The sequence below is a fragment of the Scyliorhinus torazame genome, chromosome 1 (genome assembly GCF_047496885.1).
Source record: "Scyliorhinus torazame isolate Kashiwa2021f chromosome 1, sScyTor2.1, whole genome shotgun sequence".
NCBI lineage: Eukaryota > Metazoa > Chordata > Chondrichthyes > Carcharhiniformes > Scyliorhinidae > Scyliorhinus > Scyliorhinus torazame.
Genome location: NC_092707.1, coordinates 120,394,960 through 120,421,026, shown reverse-complemented (window position 1 = coordinate 120,421,026; position 26,067 = coordinate 120,394,960). Strand labels below are relative to the sequence as shown.

The 26,067-nt window shown below is 46.4% G+C and overlaps 1 protein-coding gene across 4 annotated transcripts in view; it reads left to right on the top strand.

Annotated features, from left to right (window-relative positions):
• LOC140411520 (S-adenosylmethionine decarboxylase proenzyme-like) overlaps window positions 1–26,067 on the top strand; it is a 166,876-nt gene that overhangs the window by 95,875 nt on the left and 44,934 nt on the right. For 3 of the 4 annotated variants that reach the window (XR_011940853.1, XM_072500615.1, XM_072500610.1), the window contains exon 7: window positions 14,924–15,016. Coding sequence is in view for 3 of the 4 variants with exons in the window: in XM_072500615.1 (XP_072356716.1) it covers window positions 14,924–15,016 (93 nt within the window). In the remaining variant the exon portion in view is untranslated. Of the gene's footprint in view, window positions 1–14,923; window positions 15,017–23,760; window positions 23,870–26,067 lie in introns of those variants that run through there. The other variant, XM_072500625.1, reaches the window with a different exon arrangement.

Sequence of the window (26,067 nt, the reverse complement as noted above, 5' to 3'; positions counted from 1 at the left end):
TATTTATTCATTTACATCTCAAGCCAATGGATCTGTACAATACAATCAAAATGAAAGTAATTCTGACTTGGTGTATGGGATATCTTCCTTTCAAGTGCAGGTTATTCCCCACCAGTTTTAATCAGAAGTGTGTTTTAAAGTGATGACTTTCTATCTAATGCCTCTAACAGCAAGGAAGTTTTAAAACTGGGTGACTAAATATGTTCAAGGCTGAGAAATCAGTGAGGGAATGAAGGGTTATGGGGATAAGGCGGGAAAGTGGAGTTGTGGATTATCGTATCAGATCAGTCATGATCTCGTCGAATGGAGGAGCAGATTCAACGTGCCGAATGCCCTACCTCTGTACTCATATGGTCTAAAACTAGTTGCGAAAGCAGCCAGGCTTACACTCAGCAAAGATCTGCTCCTTTCGCTGCTACGTTCATTCCAACTCCAGAATCAAACAAACTTTATGCTGATTGTATGACAAATTATTACAGTAGGCAGCTGGGAATGTCTGCCTGTGTTACATCAGTAGAATTCTAGCTATATATATTTCTTTACCCATATATTTAATGATACCGTTTAAAAGTGGGAATGCACAGCAATGTGATGTGCAGAATGCACCTGTTTGGATGTAGGTGTGTGTGGTTAGGGCGCGTTTAGCAGTATCAGGGGATGGTCCTGAGGTTTGGGCAGCATGGTGGAACAGAGGTTCGCGCTGCCTGTATTCAATTCCGGCCTTGGGTGACTGTGTGGAGCTTGCATGTTCTCTCCGTGTCTGCATGGGTTTCCTCCGGGCACTCCGGTTTCCTCCCACAATACAAATATTTGCAGGTAAAATGGATTGGCCATGTTAAATTGCCCCTTAGTGCCCAACGATGTGTGGGTTAGATTAAGGGGTTATTGGTATAGGGCAGGGAAGTGGGCTTGGTAGGAGTGCTCTTTCAGAGCGTCAGTGCAGACTTGATGGGCTGAATGACCTCCTTCCACGCTGTAGGGGTTCGATGATTCTATTAACTGGAATGGATGTGTTTAAGTTGGACAGTACAAGAGTGAGGGTGAAGAACTATATTGTGCGGGAGGGAACTCTGGGATTGGCACAGCTACTGGATGAGGGTTGGAATAGGAGTTTGACTCACTGGTACTCTCCTTGGGGATATGGTTGGGAACAAGTCCGTAGCAACAACTTGTATTTATATAGAGCCTTTCACATAAAAAAAATCCCGAACCAGGAACATTATCAAACAAAATATGTCAGCAAACCATCTTAGGATATATAAAGACAGGTGCAGGCGGCACGGTGGCACAATGGCTAGCACGGCTGCCTCAAGGCGCCGAGGATTCGGGTTCGATCCCAGCCTGAGTCACTGTCTGTGTGGAGTTTGCATATTCACTGCATGTCTGCGTAGGCCTCACCCCCACAACTCAAAAAGGTGTGTAGTGTAGGTGAATTGGCTACATTAAATTGCCCCTTAATTTGAAAAAAGAATTAGATACTCTAAAAAAATTTTTTTTAAAGAATATTAGGACAGGTGACCAAAGGCTTGGCCAATGTCATAGGTTTTAAGGAGGAAAGAGGTAGAGAGAGACAGGAGAAATTTAGGGATGGAATTCCAGAGTTCAGGGCTAAGGCAACTGAAAGCATGACCGTCAATGGTTTTTCTTTTAGTCATTTATGGGATGTAGGCATCTATAGCAATGGCTAGGCCAACATTTATTGCCCATTCCTTGTTGCCCTGCAGAAAGTGGTAATGAGCTGCCTTCTTGGTTTGTGGTCTGTACCGAGCCACATTGAAATTCCCCCACCCAGAATACATTCTGAGCCTTTCCCATCTTAGTAGTGTTCAACATGGAGGAGTACTGATTCATCAGCTGATTGGGGGAGATGGTACATCATAATCAGCAACACGTTTCCTTTCCCATGTTTCTCAGGTCCAGAGAAAATGTTGCAGACTCCCAGGGCAACTGCCTTCTGAATGTATACCACTGTGCTGCGACCTCTGCTGGGTCTGTCCTGCCGGTGGGTCAGGATGGTGGAATCCGGGACATTATCTGAGAGATATGGTTACCACAGGCTGTTGCTTGGCTAATCTATGAAGCAGCTTTCCCAATTTTGGCACAAGCCCCCAGATGTGAGCAAGGAGGACTTTGCAGGGTCAACAGGGCTGGGTCTACTGTTACCATTTCAAGTATCAATGCCAATGGTCCATCAGGTTTCATTCCTTTGTGTTTTCTTTGTAGCGATTGAATACAACTGCGTAGATAGGCAATTGCAGAAGGCATTTAAGAGTCAACCACATTTATGTGGGTCTAGAGTCACTTGTAGGCCAGACCAGGTAAGGCTTCCTGAATTGAGGGTAATGAACCAGTTGGGTTTTTCTGACAATCCATTCATGGTCATCGTCATTCCAGATTTTTTGTTTTATTGAGTTTAAATTCCACCAAGGTCCCCAGTGCACCTTGTGTCTCTGCTTACTAGTCCAGCAACAATACCACTATGCCACTGCCTCCCTTCAATGATTGAAGTCAAGAACGGTCAAGAGGTCAGAGTTGTAGGAGTGCAGAGATCTCAGAGGCTTGTGCTGCTGGAAGACATAACAACACTTGGGTGGGACATTCTGGGGCTGGCATGTCACATTAGCTGTTTTATGATGAATTCCTGAAGAATAATTACAAGTTGACAAATTAATATGACAGTCACATACATTAATAGATTCCACTCAGTGCCTCAGCCAATGCCTTTCTGGAACACATGGCCGGGTTAAATATTTTAGTTTCAAATATTAATATTCAGTCAGCAATTTTTGTCACCTTGGAAGTTGGAGAGAGGAGTAAGTACAGTTTTAAGAGCATTGTCTGTACAGATCAGTCATAAAAACTTTGAGAAAACATAACTTGCCCAAAATAGAAGTCCTGAATTGTTTTATTATCAGTTCTTGGCTAAGGAAATAAAAACAGTCGTCAGGTTAATTTACAAAAGAATTTTAATTAGCTGAAGCAGCCATGGGAATTTGCACAATTTATCTCCCATATTAACAGGATACATAAATCTTTTAAAACAGGAATGTGTCTTCAAATTGTAAACATTGGTACATTGGGGCAATATCTAAATTTATTTGTTTCTATCAGCTGGTTTTATTTTCTGAATTATATATTTTTTAATTAATTTTAAGGGACGTGAGCCCCACTGGCTGTGCCAGCATTTAAGGCCAATCCCCAACTGCCCACTATTTAGGAGGGCATTTGACAGTCAACCGCATTGCTGGAGTCACTTATAGGCCAGACCAGATAAGGACAGTTTTCTAAGGGTAACAAAGCGTTCATACCGAGTAGATCGAAACAAAACTTGCTTTATTTTACAATTACAATTTCTACAGCTTCAGGGCCTTACTGGCCGATTCTTTTTATGCAAAGCCAAGTATTGTTAAGGCTGCCCCTCCCCCTCATCAGATGGGCTCATATTCTGCAAGCTCCACGGGGTAGTTAATCCTCCCTACCCATAAGACCTGTACGAGTTATAACAGGCAGCAGATTTGTTTCTCTAATTGGCATTAGATGGGTTACTTTTAATTCCAGATTTTTAGTGAATTAAAATTTTACCATCTGCCATGGTCTTGCCCTGGGACTCTGGATTACTAGTCCAGTGACAATACCACTGCCACCCTTTCAACTCCTTCAATTGAAAACTGAATTAAATTCATTATTCAGTTTGTAGTCAGCTAACATGTGGCCCATCGAGCCTGCGCCATATGCAATGCGATCATGATTGATTTTGGGCCTCATCTCCACACTCTCCCAATCCCTACATCCCTTAATTCCCTGAGAGACAGCATCTGTCTATCACAGCCTCAGATGTATTCAATGGTGGAGCATCCATAATCCTCTGGGGTAGAGAATTCCAAAAGATTCAGAACCCTCTGGATAAAGACATTTCTCATCTCAGTTCTAAATGATCGACCCCTTATCCTGTGACTGTGCCCCATGTGTTTTAGATTCCTCAACCAGCGGGAAACAATCTCTCAGCATCCATCCTATCAAATATCCTCAGGACCTTGTAGGTTTAATTGAGATCACTTTGCATTCTTCTAAACTCCAGAGAACATAGATCCAATTTACTCAGCCGATCATTCCAGGGACTAATTTAGTGAATCTTTGTTTTTCCGCCTCCAATGCAATTATAGTCCAGAAGAATGGCAGCAGAAAGTTTGTATATTTGCCTCCAGGGTTTTGACAAAAATGGAACAATGCTATGCAACCATTGGCAGTGGCATGGGAAGTAGAGAGATACTCTGACTACTTGCTGGGTTCGCCTTTCCAAGTTGAGACCAAACATAAACCATTTATCGCCCTCTTGAATTCAACTGAGATGGTCAAAATGACCCTACATATTCAAAGGCTCAGACTTTGGTTGACGTGTTGGCAGTACATGGGATACTTTGTATGCGCCAAGAAAGTCACAGATCATGGCCGATGCTCTATCCTGATCTACACTGGATTAAACAATGACCCAAGACTTCATATTTGTTTTCAAGGTGGAAGAATTCTTATCCAACATTATTAATGATGTGGAGATGCCGGCGTTGGACTGGGGTGAGCACAGTACGAAGTCTTACAACACCAGGTTAAAGTCCAACAGGTTTGTTTCGATGTGTCGATGGTAGCCATGATGAACCGGGACCTGGGATTCATGTCACATTACATTCATCCCCCACCATCTGGCCTGCGAAATCCTACCAACTATCCTGGCTTGAGACAATTCACACCTCTTTAACCTGGGGTTACCCCATCTCTGGATCTGTAAAGATTTAATCACCTGCTAATGCTCGCATTGCTAGCATTGTTTGGCATCTTTGAATTTGTCTATATATGTGTTTCTGGAACAGACCTCTTCATTCACCTGAGGAAGGAGCAGCGCTCCGAAAGCTAGTGACATCGAAACAAACCTGTTCAACATAATTAATTCCTTGCCAGTCTCTGTCTGAAATCTTCAAGAGGTCGGAAAAGCATAAAAGGAGGACGTGAAGTATGCCTAATTCTGAGAATTTCGAAGGTTGGTCCAAATACAATCCCACTGACCAGCTCCTATGCAAATATCATGAACAAAACAGGCATTTAACAATAGCCCATGATGGGACTTCCGGGTGCGGCGATGACCAGCTAAGTCGCACCTTTCGGTAGCTCCCGGTGGAACGGACTTTTGGGCTCTTAATAGGAGCCCCAACGGCAATTTTAACGGCTAAAAACACTGTGCGGTAAACCAGAAGGGAATTCCCCCTGGACACAGATGGAAAAAGGAGAGGAAAGTGGCCGGATTGTGGAGGATCCTCTAGAGCAGTGGCAAGGAAAGCAAGCACAAAGCAAGATGGCGTCGGAAGGTGGCCGTCTAGTATGGGGCCCTGACCAACAAAGGTTCCTGCGGCGCTGTGTAGAAGAACTTAAAAAGGAGATGAAGAAGGAGCTGCTGGCCCCAATATTACAGGCGATTGAAGGGCTAAAGGAGGAACAAAAGACCCAGGAGCAGGAGCTTCGGGTCGTGAAGGCAAAGGCCGCTGATAATGAAGACGAAATACAGGGCCTGGTGGTGAAGACAGAGATGCACGAGGCACAACACAAAAGGTGTGTGGAAAGGCTGGAGGTGTTGGAGAATAATGCGAGGAGGAAGAATTTAAGGATTCTTGGTCTTCCCGAAGGTGCGGAGGGGGCGGAGGTCGGGGCATATGTGAGCACGATGCTTCACTCGTTAATGGGATCGGAGACCCCAACGGGCCCATTGGAGGTGGAGGGAGCTTATCGAGTTATGATGCGAAGACCGAGGGCTGGAGAAATACCTCGAGCCACAGTGGTGAGATTTCTCCGATATAATGACAGAGAGATGGTCCTCAGATGGGCGAAGAAAACTCGGAACAGTAGGTGGGAGAACGCGGTGATCCGTGTATATCAAGATTGGAGTGCGGAGGTGGCGAGAAGGAGGGCGAGTTTCAATCGGGCCAAGGCGGTGCTTCACAAAAGGAAGGTCAAATTTGGAATGCTGCAACCGGCAAGACTGTGGGTCACACACCAAGGGAAGCACCACTACTTTGAGACGGCAGAAGAGGCGTGGACATTTATTGTGGAGGAGCAGCTGGAATAGGCGGGCCACAAAAAGAACGTTTGGGTCAAAGTGGTGGTGTGATTACGTGGGATGAAGGGGGGGGAAAAGGGGGAAGGGGTGATCTCTCAAGTTGTTAATCTTGCGACCCTGTAACTTTTCTCTCTTCCCGATGTCGTGAGGTAGGGGGGGGGAAGGATGAGGAATTGTGGGCGCCGGCCATTAGGGGTGGGGCCAAGTGGGAAACGCGGGCTTTGTTCCCGCGCTATGGTAATCATGGCGGGAACAGGGAAGCAGGAAGGAGGGGGCCTCGCACAGTGGGGGCCGAGGTCACGGGGGGAAGCCGAGGTCAGCCAGAGTTTGCTGACTTCTGGGAGCAACATGGGGGGTGCAATTACGCTAGAAGAGGATCTAGCGGGGGGGGGGGGGGAGGAGGGGAGGGATTAACTGGGTTGCTGCTGCTGGGGAGAAGGGGGAGCTGGTACGGGGTGGGGTGGTCGAGGCGGGAGGGCTCCGTCGGGGGGAGATACGGCTACGTGGGAACCGGGTGAGGAGCTGGATTAAAAAAGGGGATGGCTAGTCGACAAGGGAGGGGGTAAAGAGCCCCCCGACCCGGCTGATCACGTGGAACGTGAGAGGGCTGAACGGGCCGATTAAAAGGGCACGGGTACTCGCACACCTAAAGAAATTAAAGGCAGATGTGGTTCTGTTGCAGGAGACGCATTTGAAACTGATAGACCAGGTCAGACTCCGTAAAGGATGGGTGGGGCCGGTGTTTCATTCGGGGTTAGACGCAAAGAACAGGGGGGTGGCTATATTAGTGGGGAAACGGGTACTGTTTGAGGCAAAGACCATAGTGGCGGATAGCGGGGGTAGATACGTGATGGTGAGTGGCAGATTGCAAGGGGAGGCGGTGGTTCTAGTGAACGTATATGCCCCGAACTGGGATGATGCCAATTTTATGAGGCGAATGTTGGGACATATCCCGGACCTAGAGGCAGGAAAGTTGGTAATGGGGGGAGATTTCAATACGGTTCTTTGGATTGAGGTCCAGGACCGGGAGGAGGCCGGCAGCGGCCAGGGTGCTCAAGGACTTCATGGAGCAGATGGGAGGAGTAGACCCCTGGAGATTTAGCAGGCCTAGGAGTAAGGAGTTCTCATTTTTCTCCTATGTCCATAAAGTATATTCACGGATAGACTTTTTTGTATTGGGAAGGGCGCTGATCCCGAAGGTGACAGGGACGGAGTACACGGCTATAGCTATCTCGGACCACGCTCCACATTGGGTCGACCTGGAGATAGGGGAGGAAAAAGAACAGCACCTGCCCTGGAGAATGGACCTGGGACTATTGGCAGATGAGGGGGTATGTTTAAGGGTGAGGGGGTGTATTGAAAGGTACTTGGAGCTTAATGACAATGGGGAGGTTCAGGTGGGAGTGGTCTGGGCGGCGTTGAAGGCAGTGGTTAGACGGGAGCTGATATCTATTAGGGCACATAAAGGAAAGCAGGAGGGTAGGGAAAGGGAGCGGTTGCTGAAAGAACTTTTGAGGGAGAACAGACAATATGCGGAGGCACCGGAGGAGGCACTGTACAGGGAAAGGCAAAGGCTACATGTAGAATTTGACTTGTTGACTACAGGTAATGCAGAGGCACAATGGAGGAAGGCACAAGGTGTACAGTATGAATATGGGGAGAAGGCGAGCCGGTTGCTGGCCCACCACTGAGGAAGAGGGGAGCAGCGAGGGAGATAGGGGGGGTAAGAGACGAGGAGGGAGAGATGGAGCGGGGAGCGGAGAGAGTGAATGGGGTGTTCAAGGTATTCTACGAAAGATTATATAAAGCTCAGCCCCCGGAAGGGAAGGAGAGAATGATGTGCTTTCTGGATCAGCTGGAATTCCCTAAGGTGGAGAAGCAGGAGAGGGCGGGACTGGGAGCACAGATTGAGATGGAGGAGGTAGTGAAAGGGATTGGGAGCATGCAGGCGGGGAAGGCCCCGGGACCAGACGGATTCCCGGTGGAATTTTATAGGAAGTATATGGACTTGCTGGCCCCGCTTCTGACGAGAACCTTTAATGAGGCTAGGGAAAGGGGGCAGTTGCCCCCGACTATGTCAGAGGCAAAGATATCGCTCTTCCTAAAGAAGGAAAAAGACCCGCTGCAATGCGGGTCCTATAGGCCCATTTCTCTTTTAAATGTGGATGCTAAGATTCTGGCCAAGGTAATGGCGACGAGGATAGAGGACTGTGTCCCGGGGGTGGTACATGAGGACCAGACTGGGTTTGTGAAGGGGAGACAGCTGAACACGAACATACGGAGGTTGCTAGGGGTAATGATGATGCCCCCGCCAGAGGGGGAAGCGGAGATAGTGGTGGCGATGGATGCCGAGAAAGCATTTGATAGAGTGGAGTGGAATTATCTGTGGGAGGTGCTGAGGAGATTTGGCTTCGGAGATGGATATATCGGATGGGTACAGCTGCTATATAGGGCACCGATGGCGAGTGTGGTTACGAATGGACGGGGGTCTGATTATTTCCGGCTTTACAGAGGGACGAGGCAGGGATGTCCCCTGTCTCCGTTATTGTTTGCACTGGCGATTGAGCCCCTGGCCATGGCACTGAGGGGTTCCAGGAAGTGGAGGGGAGTGTTTAGGGGAGGAGAAGAACACCGGGTATCTCTGTATGCGGATGATTTGTTGTTGTATGTGGCGGACCCGGTGGAGGGGATGCCAGAGATAATGCGGATACTTGGGGAGTTTGGGGATTTTTCGGGGTATAAATTGAACATGGGGAAAAGTGAGTTGTTTGTGGTGCATCCGGGGGAGCAGAGCAGGGAAATAGAGGATTTACCGCTGAGGAAGGTAACATGAGACTTCCGATACTTGGGGATTCAGATCGCCAAGAATTGGGGAACCTTGCACCGGCTTAATTTAACACGATTGGTGGAACAAATGGAGGAGGACTTCAAGAGATGGGACATGGTGTCCCTGTCACTGGCGGGTAGGGTGCAGGCGGTTAAAATGGTGGTTCTCCCGAGATTCCTCTTTGTGTTTCAGTGCCTCCCGGTGATGGTCACGAAGGCTTTTTTTAAGAGAATTGAGAAAAGCATTATGAGTTTTGAGTGGGCCGGGAAGATCCCGAGAGTGAGGCGGGGATTCTTGCAGCGTAGTAGGGACAGGGGGGGGGGTTGGCACTACCGAGCCTAAATGATTATTACTGGGCCGCCAATATTTCAATGGTGTGTAAGTGGATGGGAGAAGGGGAGGGAGCGGCGTGGAAGAGATTGGAGAGGGCGTCCTGCAAGGGGACCAGCTTACAAGCAATGGTGACGGCACCGTTGCTGTTCTCACCAAAGAAATACACTACAAGCCCGGTGGTGGTGGCAACATTAAACGTTTGGGGGCAGTGGAGACGGCATGGGGGAAGGACGGGAGCCTCGGTGCGGTCCCCGATAAGAAATAACCATAGGTTTGTTCCGGGGAGAATGGATGGGGGATTTGGAGCATGGCAAAGAGCTGGGGTAGTACAATTGAGAGATCTGTTTGTAGATGGGACGCTTGCGAGTCTGGGAGCGCTGACGGAAAAATATGGGTTGCCCCAAGGGAATGCATTTCGGTATATGCAACTGAGGGCTTTTGCGAGGCAACAGGTGAGGGAATTCCCGCAGCTCCCGACGCAGGAGGTGCAGGATAGAGTGATCTCAGAGACATGGGTGGGGGATGGTAGGGTGTCGGACATATACAGGGAAATGAGGGACGAGGGGGAGATCATGGTAGATGAGCTGAAAGGGAAATGGGAAGAAGAGCTGGGGGAGGAGATTGAGGAGGGGCTGTGGGCTGATGCCCTACGTAGGGTAAACTCGTCGTCCTCGTGTGCCAGGCTAAACCTGATACAATTCAAGGTTCTACACAGGGCGCATATGACTGGAGCACGGCTCAGTAAATTTTTCGGGGTAGAGGATAGGTGTGGGAGATGCTCGAGAAGCCCAGCGAATCACACCCACATGTTCTGGTCATGTCCGGCATTACAGGGGTTCTGGGTGGGGGTGGCGAAGGTGCTTTCGAAGGTGGTGGGGGTCCGGGTCGAGCCAAGCTGGGGGTTGGCTATATTCGGGGTTGCAGAAGAGCCGGGAGTGCAGGAGGCGAGAGAGACTGATGTTTTGGCCTTTGCGTCCCTAGTAGCCCGGCGCAGGATATTGCTTATGTGGAAGGAACCCCCGGGCGTGGAGACCTGGATAAACGACATGGCAGGGTTTATGAAGTTAGAACGGATCAAGTTCGTATTAAGGGGTTCGGCTCAAGGGTTCACCAGGCGGTGGCAACCGTTCGTCAACTACCTCACAGAAGGTCTTCTCCCGCGGCTGGATATGGCTGGCACGAGGGGACATAACTTTAAACTGAGGGGTAATAGATATAGGACAGAGGTCAGAGGTAGGTTCTTTACGCAAAGAGTAGTGAGGCCGTGGAATGCCCTACCTGCTACAGTAGTGAACTCGCCAACATTGAGGGCATTTAAAAGTTTATTGGATAAACATATGGATGATAATGGCATAGTGTAGGTTAGATGGCTTTTGTTTCGGTGCAACATCGTGGGCCGAAGGGCCTGTACTGCGCTGTATCGTTCTATGTTCTATGTTCTAGAATGATAGAGGGAATGAAAAGAAAGAAAGACAACAGCAGCAACCCAGGGGGGAGGGGGGGCGGGGGGGAGGGGGGGGAGGATCCGGGCAGGCTCTTAGGGATGTCATTGTATATGTATAGACATTTGTTATAGGTAATGTATATTGGACTGTTGGATTGTATCTTTGGAGAGTAACTATTTTTGACAAGGCAGTTGCCATTTAGTTTTGTTTTTGTTTCTGTTTATATATTATTTATTTACTTGTTTAAAACTGGCCACTGTTATTTATATTGCTTTATTGTTGTTTAAAAGAAAAACTATGTACTGTTATATTTGGCCAAAAAATCTTGAATAAAATATATATTTTAAAAAAAAACAATAGCCCATGATGATCTGGTCTTCAACCATTGTCTGGTCATTCCCAAGATGATAAGGGAAGAGATTCCCCGTAGACTCCACGGTTGCCATCTGGGGCTAGCAAAGTGAGAGTATGAGCACAGCAATCTGTGTAGTGACTGGACATTTCACAGGCTATCCAAGATTTTGTCTTCTCCAGCCACCTACAGAGCCTCTACTACCCTTTATACTTCCCAGTTAGACTTTGACAGAAACTAGGACTCAATCTCTTCAACTTTCGAGAAACAGCATTCCTCATTACTATTGATCTTTACCCAGGAAGTAAGAAGCTTCCAGACTCCACAGTACAATGACGGAGATAATGATCCAAGCATTACAGAACATATTCTGCACATAAGAGCTTCCAGACCAGATTCTCGCAGATAACTGGCCACAATTTGTCAATGAAAACGTCAAACAATTCACAGCTGACTGTGGCATTACCCACGTAACCAGCTCTCGTTTCCACCCACAGGCCAATGGAAAGACTGAAAGAGCCATAAAAGCCATCAAGAATTCTGACTGGAATTCAGCCCTGCTACACCACAGAGCTATACATTTAACTAAAATGTAAGCTCTGAAGAAGAGTCAAACAGACTTGGAACATTAAATCTATTTCTCTCGCCACAGATGCTGCCAGGCCTTCTGAGTTTTTCCATAATTTTTCTGTTTTTATTTGACCTTTAACTGATGGCTTACACCAGCAGAGCTGCCCTTGGGCCAACAGCCGAAGAGACAAGACCCTCTGATGCCACAGAACCTGAAACCCAATGGTAGGGTAGCTGAGCACAAAAGGGTGAGGAACATGGAGATCGAGAAGCAGTAGGACTGGTATAACTCCAGACATAATCAAGACTCTAGCCCTCTTAACACCAGGCCAGAAGATCTGGATCTAAATCTGAAGGTATTGTTCTTCAAAGAACGAAGCATCCATGTTTCTTGTCCAAACACCATCAGGCACTTTCAGACAAAATCCCTGATTTCATTGACACCAAAGAGAATATCATCCAATGACCTAATTCAAGACTACTCATTGGTCACAGCCACAAGATCAGTGCCTATGGACTTTGGGGATAAAAGGTGGTCGCGCAAATTCAATATAAACAGTCTAAGAAATAGTTTACCATCATTATTAAAGAAGTTAGTTTTATGAGGGGTGGTATAGTGTAATGGATGAATAGAGCAGTTACGATAATGAGTGATGTATATCACTTCAGTAGTCATGTGCCAGCGACTATGTAAGGCAAATGGAATAGTCTCTACTCAACGGAGATACATCTACCTTGAAACTCATTATGTATATAGTGTACATAATGTAAATAAAGCAATTTGGAGTCAGACCACAGTTACTCAAGGTAAGATAGACCACACAACCAAAATATGAAACCCATGGTCAGGAAACCAGGAAGTGTGAGGAACTTCTTGGAGAAAGGAAGATTAAGAGAAGATTTTATAGAGCTGCTTAAAGTTATGAGGGGACTGGGCAGAGTAGGAGAAATTGTTCTGACAGGCAGAAGGATCAAGAACCAGAGGTCACTGATTTATGGTAATTGGCAAAAGAAACAGTAAAGACATGTGGAAAAATCTTTTTATACAGTGGGTGGTTAGGATCCGGAATGCGTTGCCTGAGAGTGTGGTGGAAGCAGATTTAATTGATGCATTCAAAGGAGAATTGGATAATTATCTCAAGAGAAAAATTGCACAGGCTACAAGGAAAAGGGAGGAGAGCGTGACAAGGTGAGTTGCTTTTGCAGAGAGTCGGCACAGACCGGATGGGCTGAATGGCACCTTCTGTGCTGTAACCAACCTAGGATTCTAAATGTGGAAACTGGCCATGTATGATCTTTCTTCCTCAGATTCTGCAAGAGCCAGCGTGTTTGATGGGATTACCAAAGAGAATAAAAATAGGAGGCAGTCTGATTGAGGACAGGGAGGGAGAACACTGTACAATATATCAGGGATGGTGTCTGAGGCATTAGCCTGATGGACTGGAAGGTGAAAACTTGAGAATGAGAGGTTGCTTGATGACTGGACAGCAGAGAAACATGTTGGCAGGTGGCTGGTAAAACAAATTTGTAGTGGGGATGAGTGTGGTTACTAAAGACAGAGTAAGGCTCACTAGCATTTGCACTGCATGGTATCATGAAGCTTGGGTTAAGAGAATATTGAGGGGAAATGATTGGAAAAATTCTGTACTTGTTGGTAGATTCTTCCAAGTGTGAATAATTACAGATTGTGGTTGTGCTGTGTTTCTTTATCGCTCATCAAAAATGTGATACAATGGTCTGAGAGAGAGTTGTGACCAAGCAGAAAATGTATGTAGTCATTCACTCAAAAATGTGTATACAAATGGAACATATGAAATTAATATGGCAAAATCAAAATACTGTTGATGATGAAAATCTGATAGTATTTTTGTCAGCAAGTTACATGAAAAAAAATGTTAACGGAATTTTTTGTGGCATATATCAAATTTTGGAATTTTTATACAGAAATTTGCATTCCCCAGAGATAATTTGTTATTCCAGTCATATTTAGGGTTCCTCATGTTAAACCTGGGCTTTTGTATATTATTTTAATTTCTGTTTCAAGAAACGTACTTGCTGGGATTCTTTGCCACCGACTGCCTGGTGTGAAGTTCCAAATGTGGCGGAGAATCTCACGTTTGGCAAAGAAACGGAATCAGCACCAATGATCTGGGCCTCCGCTGGCGGTGGCATTGAGGTTCACATTCCACAACTTGTTATTAACGGGCTGGACACCGGATTCTTCACACCTCCATGGGGCTCTGGCCCTCTCCGCCAAAGGGATAAGTATTTAACCGTAGGAGCTCCCAAAGTCTATCGGAGGACCCCTCACAATCCAAATTCTGCCTGCCCCCCCCCAACAGAATCCCCTCACCAGAGATCATCATCAGAGACCCCCATCAGACCCCCCCCCCCATCAGAGGCCTCCATCAGACAGCCCCCCCAGCAGCCCCCATCAGAGACCCCACCCATATCAGAGACCACCCCCATCAGTCACCCCTGCCTCGAAGCCAAAGAGCAGTCCAGGCAGAAACAGTGAAAAATCACTACTTTCTCACTTACCTGTCCCTTGCACCTTCTGCCTCAGACAGATGTGTAGAAAACAGCAGCTGTTACTTCATAGAAAGCCAAAATTCAAAGATAAAGGATTTTATCTTCATTATTCTTTCAATATAGAAGATTGACAATTTGTCTATTGTTGACAATTGGTCCCAACAGTGGTACTGGGACCCAAATAAAATTATAATTCTCCTGACAGCAAAGAAAACAGTGTTCTAACACTTGGTGAACAATGATACTGGCTCCATTGTCAAGCTCAGCAAGTATTGAATTAAGATGGACTATTCATCTCCCTTGACTTGCTGAAAACTCAACAATTCTTGCCAACGGGCAGAATAGAACTCTCTGTACTTATGGTGCAGGGAATCCAAGACAATGGAACATTGTAAAATAATTACTCTGTCTTTTTTGGAGAATACAGTTGTAAGAGAAATACCATAAAATGGAATTTAAGGGTATAATTATATAGCATTTAAGCACAGCACACTCAGAAAAATGTGCACTTTCTTAGTGATCAATTTCATGCTTCAAATTGGATGAACTCTAGCTTATTTTATAGAATTGAAAGCAGATATGGAACAAATTAAAACCTGAAACCATTCTGCTGATTTGCTGTTTGGGTCTTTAAGCATTTTGAGAATGTTCAGCATTTCGGTCTTAAAGGAACATTTAACAAAGGCTGAATATGAATGATTTTGAACACATTACTGGAGTTTAATGTTCCTTACGCTTGCCTGAAATAATCTGCTTTTCAGATGAGTGGGATACGTGACCTGATACCGGGCTCGGTTATAGATGCCACAATGTTCAATCCCTGTGGCTACTCGATGAACGGACTGAAAGCAGATGTAAGTATTCAATGACAGAACTAAAAAACAAATATTTTAGCGCACAGGTTATGAAAACAATCTGAGGTCGGCAGCCTGTTAAATACATCTTAGTGTGTAAATAGAACTGAGAAAAAAAAAAGTCTGGTTAGTAGTTCTATTAAATGACACAAGCAGCGGGATTCTCCGTCGATGGGATCCTCCGCTCCGCCAGTAGCGCTCCCACACCCACGGGTTTCCCGACAGCCTGGGGTGGCCACAATGGGAAACCTATTTTTGAATGGAGAATCCCACTGCCGCCGGGGGCGCGCTGCACCGGAAATCGTGGCTAGCGGACCGGGAAATCCTGCCCGTTATCTTTGTGACAAGCAATTGGAAGCTCATACCAACAGATAGTATCATTGCAGATGGAGAATAAATAAAAAGATTTTGGACCCTTTTTTCTGTTTTAATGAAAGTAGGAATGCAGTGGAGGGTGATGTTGTGGGGTAGAGTTTTCTGCTTTGGACCAGTCAACATCTTTGGCACAAATCACCCCAAAAGTATTTTATCTCCTCTATCTGTCTTCACAAACACATCTGCACATCATAATCCAGCGTAATCCGGCAGTGTCTTAAAAAGTAGTTTGATTTTTGTTTAAATTTGCATTAAAACGTGACTTGGATTTGTGGGAGATTTTGATGGTGAACGGCAGTGTGTGCCATCATTACTGCTCTGAAACTAACGTCAGCATGCTGGGCATGTGCAGATTAGAGCTGAAATCATGAAGTTGCAGTCTCTCTCCCTGTGTTCCTCCTTCTAAATTACACACGTTTGCGCCAAAACTGCAACCACTGAGAACATCAGCAGGAATATCGGCTTTCCTGCTCCTACACCATCGCTTGCCACCTCATAAAACATTACCGTAGGCCGTGATCGTCTGGTTCTTCATGTTGGCAGGATCTTCCAGTCCAGCCAACTGCACACACCTGCACCGGGATTCCCGGCGTCTTGGGGTAGATCCCATTGACAACAGCGGGATCAGAAGATCCTGTCGCCAGCCAATGTAGGACCACCTCCCACAGCCGTGAAACACGCCACGAGGAACCCAGATAATCGCACCCTGCATCTTCATTCAGATATAACTGGATTATATGAAATGAAATGAAAATGAAAATCACTTATTGTCACAAGTAGGCTTCAAATGAAGTTACTGTGAAAAGCCCCTGCCCGCCACATTCCGGCGCTGTTTGGGGAGGCTGGTACGGGAATTGAACCCGCGCTGCTGGCCTACCTTGGTCTGCTTTAAAAGCCAGCTATTTAGCCCACTGTGCTAAACCAGCCCCTATATTTGCTGCAGTTTAGAAGTATGAGGGGGAACAGGCGCCGGAATGTGGCGATTTGGGGCTTTTCACAGTAACTTCATTGAAGCCTACTTGTGATAATAAGCGATTTTCATTTCATTTCATTTCATTCTTAGAAACCTGTAACATTCTAACAGGACTTGACAGGGTAGATGCAGGAAGGATGTTCCCGATGGAGGGTGTGTCCAGAACCAGGGGTTACAGTCTGAGATACTGGGTATATCATTTAGGACAGAGATAAGGAGAAATTTCTTCATCCCGAGAGTGGTGAGCCTGTTGGGAACACATTACCATAGAAAGTAGTAAAGGCCAAAAATGTTTTCAAGAAGCACTTGGGACGAAGAGGATCAAAGGATATGGGTGGAAGGCAGGAACAGATTACTGAGTTGGATGATCAGCCATGATCATAATGAATGGTGGAGGAAGCTCGAAGGGCCGAATGGCCTCCTCCTGCTCCTGTTTTCTATGTTTCTATGTTAACAGTTATGTGATTAATAAATTTCAATGAATAATGGAACTCAGCCTGAAGAATAACCTGGTATTCATTAATAGGTTTTGTAAAACTATTTTGTTTTAATAGTTGTTTGAGAATGTATTTTCAAAATTATTTGAGCTTCTACCTTCTTCACATGTCTGTCCCAATCTTTAATTTGTTTGTTGTGAAAAAAATTTAAGTGATTTTATTTTATTGCATTTGCATTCCTGTTTGTGCCTGGAAGTGTATGAGATTGTAACCCCAGCCCCAGGCTGAAAAGTCGTGGGTGAACCCTCCTCCTCAAAGATGGGTAACCCGCGACCACAGTTCCTAGCTATAAGCCTGTTCATTGGCTCAGGACGAGACTTCCATCTCCATCTAAAACAAAATGCTGTTTCTAATCAAATGGCTGGCACATCCCCTGTCATAGGAGCACCATTAATGGGGACAGCAGCCAGTCTCATACAGTGCATTGCTGGAGGCCCAACTGCAAGGTAAATGAAGTGGTTTTGAAAGGGGCAGTCAAGCTCTTCATAAAAGATTCACTTTAGTCAGCAAGGGTCAGGAATTCTGGCTACATGAGCAGCCCAACTCAGTTGTGACTGTCACAATATGGCATGGCTGCTTGGCAATGCCAACTTGGGTGAGCACCTCAGTCTCTGGCATTTTCTACTGCCACCTGATCTTTATTCGTATCCGAAGGCAGTTCAGATGAATGTGTTTGAGCTTCTTGGCAAAACACTGATACACAATCCAAGTGCTGTAAACTCAGAACAGAGCGGGGATGATCATTGCCCTATAGATCTTCATGATGTGGAGATGCCGGCGTTGGACTGGGGTGAGCACAGTAAGAAGTCTTACAACACCAAGTTAAAGTCCAACAGGTTTGTTTTGAATCACTAGCTTTCGGAGCACAGCTCCTTCCTCAGGTGAATGAAGAGGTGGGTTCCAGAAACATATATACAGACAAAGTCAAAGATGCAAGACGATACTTTGAATGCGAGTCTTTGCAGGTAATTAAGTCTTTACAGGTCCAGATGGAGCAACTGGAAAAAAGGATAACCCCAGGTTAAAGAGGTGTGAATTGTCTCAAGCTAGGCCAGTTGGTAGGATTTTGCAAGCCCAGGCCAGATGGTGGAGGGTGAATGTAATGCGACATGAATCCAAGGTCCCGGTTGAGGCTGTACTCGTGTGCGGAACTTGTCTTTCAGTTTCTGCTCAGTGATTCTGCGTTGTCGTGTATCCTGAAGGCAGTCTTGGAGAATGCTTACTTGAAGATCAGAGGCTGAATGCCCTTGACTGCTGAAGTGTTCCCAACTGGAAGGGAACATTCCTGCCTGGCGATTGTCGCGCGATGTTCATTCATCCGTTGTCACAGCGTCTGCATGGTCTCGCCAATGTACCCCGCTTCGGGACATCCTTTCCTGCAGTGTATGAGATAGGCAACGTTGGCCAAGTCGCAAAGATATTCAGGAAAAGGAGCAGAGTTCTTGTCTCTTTACTCAACAGCAGACAAAGGCGAACAATCCCGACAATTAATAGATTGAGCTGCCAAGGTAATTGAACCTATCCGTTCATGACAGGCTCTGGTCATGGACTGAAACATTGGGTTTGAGATAGGGCTTTCCAGGACCACGCTGACACAGTATTTCGTTTTCTTCATGTTGGAGAACAAGTCCATGAAACATTGTTCTCAACCGGCAGCTTGTGCACACTTATTGGCAAACAGAGTGTCTCTGGGAACCTTGCTCTTTGCCTGGAGTCATCTCAGATTGAGAAGCTTCCTGTCAATGTGTTATCTGCTTTCAATATCAAGATCGGCATCATAGAAAACAGCGGAGACTATGGCTGAGAAAACCATGAAGAGGGTTGGCGCCGGCATGGAGCCCTGCTTAACTCCATTAGTGGGAATGTGTCAAAAGACTCAACATCATCCAGGACACCTGCAAGCATGCTGTCATAGAAATGTGAACCACTGTGATGAGTTTCTCAGGGCAGCCAAATTTCTCTATTATCTTCCAAAGGCCTTCATGGCTGACTGTGTCAAAGGCCTTGGTCAGGTGTAGAGTTCCATGTTCCTGGAGGGCAGCACTGGATTCCATCACCTTCAGGACAGTTTACAATTATCAGGGTGCAGGAGCAGGAAATTTGTTTGCTGCCATTTAACAAATCCTTTAAGATCTTGTTGCAGGACATACCCAGAACAAATTGGAATTTTCAATCCTTTTACTGGACGAGGGTGAACAGTTTGGTACATGTTAGTACACAGCTGTCAGAGTCTTCGATGAGCAAAAGGAATTTTCTTTCCATCTGTGTTATTTTATGAAATTTGAGGGGGTCAGTCAGTACTAAATCAAGCACTATCCTTAAACTTGGCATCTGTGATCACTTTACTGGTCTTTTCATGAGCTGCCCTGGCTCCATGACAAGACAGTGAAAGTCCCCAACATGGCCGCTGCTTGCCTTTGCCACTGGTGCAAGGCTGACAACTCTTGCTTCATGGAGGTGCTTGGTGCCTCTAATTAATTGGGTGCTGAGTTTGCCTCTTGCCCAATCAACCCATTTATATTTTAAAATGGCACTGAGAGAGCATTGGAGTTCAATCGTAGGATCAGGACCGAGAATTGATTTGAAAATTCTGCCCCATATTTACCTGGCTCAATTATTTCAATTGGAACAGATTCACTTAGGGAGAAACGGGGATTATATTTACAAGTTATGTCAGGGAAGAACTAAGTTGAATATTTGAGGATTTTCTTTTGTCAGAGAATAAGCAGAACAGGCTGCCTGTTCGTGCAGTGAATTCTGATTTGTTGTCCACCTTCAAGAGGGAACTTGAGCTGTCCCGGTCTGGGGCAGAAATCACTTTATACAAGAGGTTGTTACTCTGTTCAATTAATCAGGGTTAATGTTGTTTCTTCGGCTAGTTACGAAGAATTTTCCAGATTTTGCTCCCAAATTGGCATGGGTTATTGTCTGTTATTTTCATTTTCCCAGGAGGTTCTCTGCAAGGGTCGGTAGGTGAGTGAGTGGGGGTTGGGGGTGGGGGGGGGGGGGGTGGGGGGAAGGGGGTGCATTGGCTAATGGTCACAGAATCAGACAGTACAACTACAAATGGGACAGGTGGATCCAGCAGCTGCTCTTTCCCCTGTTTGCTATTTTGTATGGTCGTAAGGGGACTTGTCTTCATTTTGTCTAGCTCTCCCTCATGCCATGATCTAGAATGCCAGTTTGGGATTGTGGTTCCTCAATCAGGGTCCATTTAAGAGATGTGATAAATCCTGTGTCAGCAACCAGCCTTGGCTCTATCACAATGAGAGGGCTTGTTATTGACCTGTGTAAACGTGTTGAGGAAGAAGTGGAAGCTTTCTGATTTTTTTTGTGAGTTTTTGTCTTAAGTCCATTATTTTGTAATTATTAAGTTAATTATTTTGAGCCAGTTATAGCTAGCGTGTGGGGCTTGCTCTTCTTTGTCTCATCCAAAAAAAATCCTTGCTAAATCTAACCGACCATGAAATACAGAGCTCGAAGGAGACACCAGAGGCACACTGCCTGCATATTGGTTGTTAGGAATGTTTTGCAGAGCTTGACAGCAGAAGGTGCAATAAACGACAGAGAAATAGCTCCAAAATAGTCCACATTTTTACTGAGCAATGAAATACTGCAGGCTTGCTGCCGTGTTTATTCCAATGTTGTTGTGAATCCTGTCATGTAAAATAGGCTTAAATAGTGGAAGAGAATGAGATGTGAACAGTGACCTCGAGTTTCAGTAAGGAATGAGTATACAGGGTTGGATTCTCCGATTTTGAGGCTATTGTTGCCAATGTAATGGAATACTATAATAGTGTTGCTCTTTAAAGTCGCCAATATGCCACTGAGGCTCTTTTTATGAAATGATGTTCTGTCCCAACAGCGTCGCCAATACTGTGGGTGTTTCTATTTCTCTTACTGAACCACAAGGCTTTCCCGTATATCGGTCAAATGACCACCCAACCAGTTAGTCAGTTCAAATTCAAAGATGGTTTATTTGCACACTTCAACATGCAAGCACAATACACTACAAGTTAAACTACACCTATCAACTACAATAACCTATACTTAACTTCAGGCTACCAGCACTTTGCAAGTGGATAAGGCCTTTATCTTGATCACGTGGCTGGTTTGAAGAAGTGGCTCTGTCTCTGCTGGGCTCATCCATCAGGTAGCGATCATTGGTCTTGAACTTGGCTGTCTGGTCGGTATTCTGCAGTTGGGCTGGCACAGGCCGGATTCAAAGGAGGCTGGCACTGGCCGGGTCCAAAAGAGACTGAACACATGGCTGTGTCCCCTTTTATCCTTCTGAGTTTCGCGCTCTTTGGGGCAGTCCTTAATCTTGGACCCAATAGTTCAACAGGGCTTCGATCACTGCCTTCGATTTCGGCCAACAAAGGGGCAAGTGCCTTGGTGGCTGGGCGGGTCCTTAGCGGTCATTGATCTTGGAAGTTGGGCTCTCTGAGTAAAGGGAGTGGCGCCGATCAGTCCGTGGCTGTATCGGTTTCTTGAGTGCAGTCCTATTGTTCTGGGGAAACCATTAGAATGCAAACGAGCGGGGGTTTCGATCAGGTTCAGCTATCTGGGTTGCAAATACACAGAAGCTCTGTATCTGTCTGAGTCCTGGGTTGGCCATAATTCCCATGGTCCTCTGCAGGTGGCCATCTCAGATGGCTACACTATGTCCTCACGGCGGCATGGGAATGGTGGTGTTTTACGCCCGAACATTCAGCGCAAAACAGCTACCGATCCTCCGTGTAGCTGGGGTCTAGCACGCCGGCAGCGTAGCACACCCGGCTCTAGCTGCTGATATGGCCCAGAGAATTGCTGGAACCATGGCCCGCATGAGCACGGCGGCGGCCTGCATGGCGCCGGCCGCTCACGGACTCGGCCTGTGAAATAGTGCCCCCCCCTTTAGCACGCCCCGGACTAACCCCCAACAGTGCCACCAGCCCCTGCCAAAGTCCCCCCTCCCCGCGGATCGGCCCTCCCCCGACTGGCGGCGCTGGACTGAGTCCGCCGCCGCCAGGCCGAGTTCCCAACAGGTGAGACCATGAGAGACCCACGCCATCGGGAACTCGGCTGGTTGGGAGTGAAGCATCGGGGGGCGGGACTCAGGCAGTGTCCTGAGGCCATCGGTACTGCGCGCACCGTGCTTTGGACGGGGCAGAGCATCGCAAAAGTGGAGCCGACCCCGATTTGGTTGTGAATGGGGATCCTCCGGTCGATTGCCGAACGTGATTTTGGCATTGGTGACCGGAGAATCCTGCCCATGGTCTCTACCGAGAGCTCTTAAAGGACCAAGCATTTACTTTCTCTCCAGCAGATCTTACACTCTGCATATATGTTGGAATGCGGCAAAATAAAAATAAACTAAAACTTAAAAACTTCTCCTTCTACTTATTACACATTTTTTTCTTAAGTATCCAAATTTTCACTTGGAAGAATGAAAAAGAAAGACTTTCATTTATATAGTGCCTTTCAAGACCGAAAAACATCCCAAAGTATTTTACAGCCAATTTTTTGAAGTATTGCCATTGTTATTATGCAATAAATTCAGCAGACAATTTGTACAGAACAAGCTCCCACAAACAGCAATCTAATAATCAGCTGGAAATCTGTCTTTTTGTAATGTTGATTTACAACAGAATCAATGCTCCCTCATGTCTAACACCTATTGGATGATGCACTGAGGGTGGCAAGGGCCCTCTGGGTGGGGGTCCATCACCAAGAGTGGCTCGGTTGTACCACCATAGACCGAGCTGGTGGGTCGTAAAGAACATAGCTGCTAGATTGGGTCTGCAGCCGGTAGTGAGGAACCAACAAAAGGGGAAAACCTACTTTCCGTCATTCTCATCAACCTGCCTGCAAATGTATCTGTCCATGACAGTATCGGTAGGAGTGACCACCACACAGTCCTTGTAGAGGAAGCTCACGCAGACACGAGGAGAACGTGAAGACTCCGCACAGTGACCCAAGCCGGGAATCGAACCTGGGACCCTGGCGCTGTGAAGCAACAGTGCTAACCACTGTGCTACCGTGCCATATTAGGAGAGACTAAACGCAGACTGGGTGATCGCTTTACAGAACACCTTCAGTCCATCGACAATCAGGACCCAGGCCTTCCTGTCACTTCCCATTTCAACTCACCGTCCTGTTCTCACGCCCACATTTCCATCCTTGGCCTGCTGCAATGTTCCAGTCAAGCCCAGCATAAACTGGACGAACAGCACCTCATCTTCCGACTAGGCACGTTACAGCCTTCTGGACATAACGTTGAGTTCAGCAACTTCAGACTGTGAATTCTCTCCCCCACCTTCACACCATTTTTATTTCTATCAATTCATTTTTATTTCTTCCATTGATCTGTTTTTCCCTCACCGTTGTCACCTTTCCCTCCATCCCTGTTGGACCTTCTGTTCCTAGTTGCCCTTTAACACACCGCTCACCGTTGTTCTGCTATTCACACATTCTAATCTCTTTATGTGCCACTAGCAGCACCCTTCTCAGCCTTAATTACCCCATGATGTGGAGATGCCGGCGTTGGACTGGGGTGAGCACAGTACGAAGTCTTACAACACCAGGTTAAAGTCCAACGGGTTTGTTTTAAATCACTAGCTTTTGGAGCACTGCTCCTTCCTCAGGCTCCTTCACCTGAGGAAGGAGCAGTGCTCTGAAAGCTAGTGATTTGAAACAAACCTGTTGGACTTTAACCTGGTGTTGTAAGGTTAATTACCCCAATTTCCATTCCTTTTATCTTTCTGTCCACGACAGCTTTGTTAATCTCCACCTATTGCTGGCCCCCTACCCATGTCACCCCCCCCCCCCCCCCCCCCCCCCCCCCCCAACATCGACTACAATATAAATCTGCTGTCAGACCTGCTGAGATTGTCCAGTATTCTCTGTTTTTGTTTCAGATTCCAGCATCCGCAGTAATGTGCTTTTATGACCATGGATTACTTCTCCAGTGACATTGCCATCATACCACCATCTCCCTTCCATGCATTTCTCCGTCAAACAATACCATCAAAATTGGATTAATTGGTGATTCATTTCATTGCTGTTTGCGGAAACTTACTGTGAGTCTTGAGCATTCCTGATTTTAATCGCTCCATCATTGGTGGCTGCTTGGGCCCTAAGCTCCAGAATTCCTTCCCTAAACCTCTCCCCTCTCTGCTTTGCTTTACTCCTTCAACACATTCCGTAAAACTGCCTCTTTGATCAAGCTTTTGGTCATCTTCCTTATATCTCCTGATATGCTCTGGTGTCATTTTCATTTGATAATGCTCCTGTGACATTTATTGGGATGTTTTATTACACTAATTCCGCGCTATAAGTTATTCTATGCAAAATAGTGTTTACCTATAGAACTACAGTTAATGAACTTCTAAACAATTGCTGTCCATGAAATGCTTTAGGATATTTCATCTGACAATATTGGATTTATACAGTATAGTATATCATTGAGTTGCACTTTCTAACAGATGTACATACTTGTTATTTTTCCATAAGATTGGGAAGTATTATACTTGTAAAACAGAGATTTTTTTGTCACAATAGAAATGTCTACATCATCACAATCTCTACCCCTGTCAAGTCAGGCTGTCAACCAATAATACGAACAAATTGCATTTGTATAGCACCTGTGATGTAAGAAAATGCCCCAAAGCACTTGACAAGAGCGTATGAGCAAATTTTCACAGAGGTAGGTTTTAAGGAGAGAGCTGGGGAGGTTTTTGGAGGGCATTCCAGAGCTCAGGACCCAGGCAGCTGGAGGCACAATCGCCAATGAGGAAGCGATTAAATTAAGGGATGCTCAAGAGACAGAATTGGATGAGCACAGAAATCTTGGAGTGTTGTGTGGCTGCAGGAGGTTACAGAGATAGGGAGTGGTGAAACCATGGAGGGATTTGAAAACATAGCTGAGAATTTTAAAATTGAGGGGGGGGGGTGGTTCTCCAATCCTCCATCCCCTTGTTTCTCGGCAGCTTGCCATTCGCTGGCAACAGACAGGATTCTCTACTCCCACCATTTGTCAATGGGATTTCCCATTGAAGCCACCCACGCCTCCGGGAAACCCTGGCAGTGCCAATGTTCATGCCAAAGATCGAGCCCGGGGCTGCCTTATCCTTATGAGGTGGAGTGAGGGGGGCATTGCTTAACCGGGATAGGCACAGTCAGTAAATAAAACATGGTGCACATAAATTTGAACTAAATCCTTTCTTACAGTTCAGATGGTTTATGTTAAAGAAGCCTTGCGAATAGGAATTTCTGGAATTTCTGCTCGGAATATCTATCAATGGACTTCCGGTGGCGGCCATGGTGTGAGTGGTCGCCCGCAAGGCAGCTCTTGGGAGCTCTTTGCAAGACGTTGAGAGCAAAGGTAGAGGAGCAGATAATAGATCAAGAAGGCATGGGCAGCATGGTGGTGCAGTGGTTAGCACTGCTGCCTCATGGCACCGAGGTCCCAGGTTCGATCTCGGCTCTGGGTCACTGTCCGTGTGGAGTTTGCACATTCTTCCCGTGTTTGCGTGGGTTTTGCCCCCACAACCCAAAGATGTGCAGGGTAGGTGGATTGGCCATGCTAAATTGCCCTTCAATTGGAAAAAATGAATTGGGTACACTAAATTTATAAAACAAAAATTAAAAAAGAAGGCAGAATCTGCGGTTAGTGGGCCTGCCTGAAGTGAGTGGAAGGTGCGAGTGCCACGAGATATGTTTTGAGGATGCTGGTGAGGCTGGTGGCGGAGAGGATGCTGGACAAGGCCTCTGAGGTAGACAGAGCGCATAGGTCTCTCAGGCAGAAGCCTAGAGCGGGGGAGCCGCCACTGGCAGTAATCGTGAGACTCCACAAGTTTGTGGAGAAGGAAAAGATTCTGCAGTGGGCCAGGGAGAAGTGCAACAGCTAATGGGAGGGGAACAAGGTTCAAACATATCAGGACATTGGAGCTGAGCTGGCAAAATGGCGTGCGGCATTCATTAGCGCCATGGCGATGTTATATCGGCGGCAGATCAGGTTTGGGGTGCTCTACCCGGCGAAGCTTTAGGTGATGTATGAAGGCTGGGAATACTACTTTGAGAACCCAGAAAGGGCCAATGACTTTATCAAAGAACATCAACTGGGGAGAACTGAACTGAACAAATCTGGGAGACTGAGGTGTTGGCACTTTGAAATAATTGGGAATACGGGTAGAGTAGTGGGGTTGGAGAACGGGGGGTGGGGG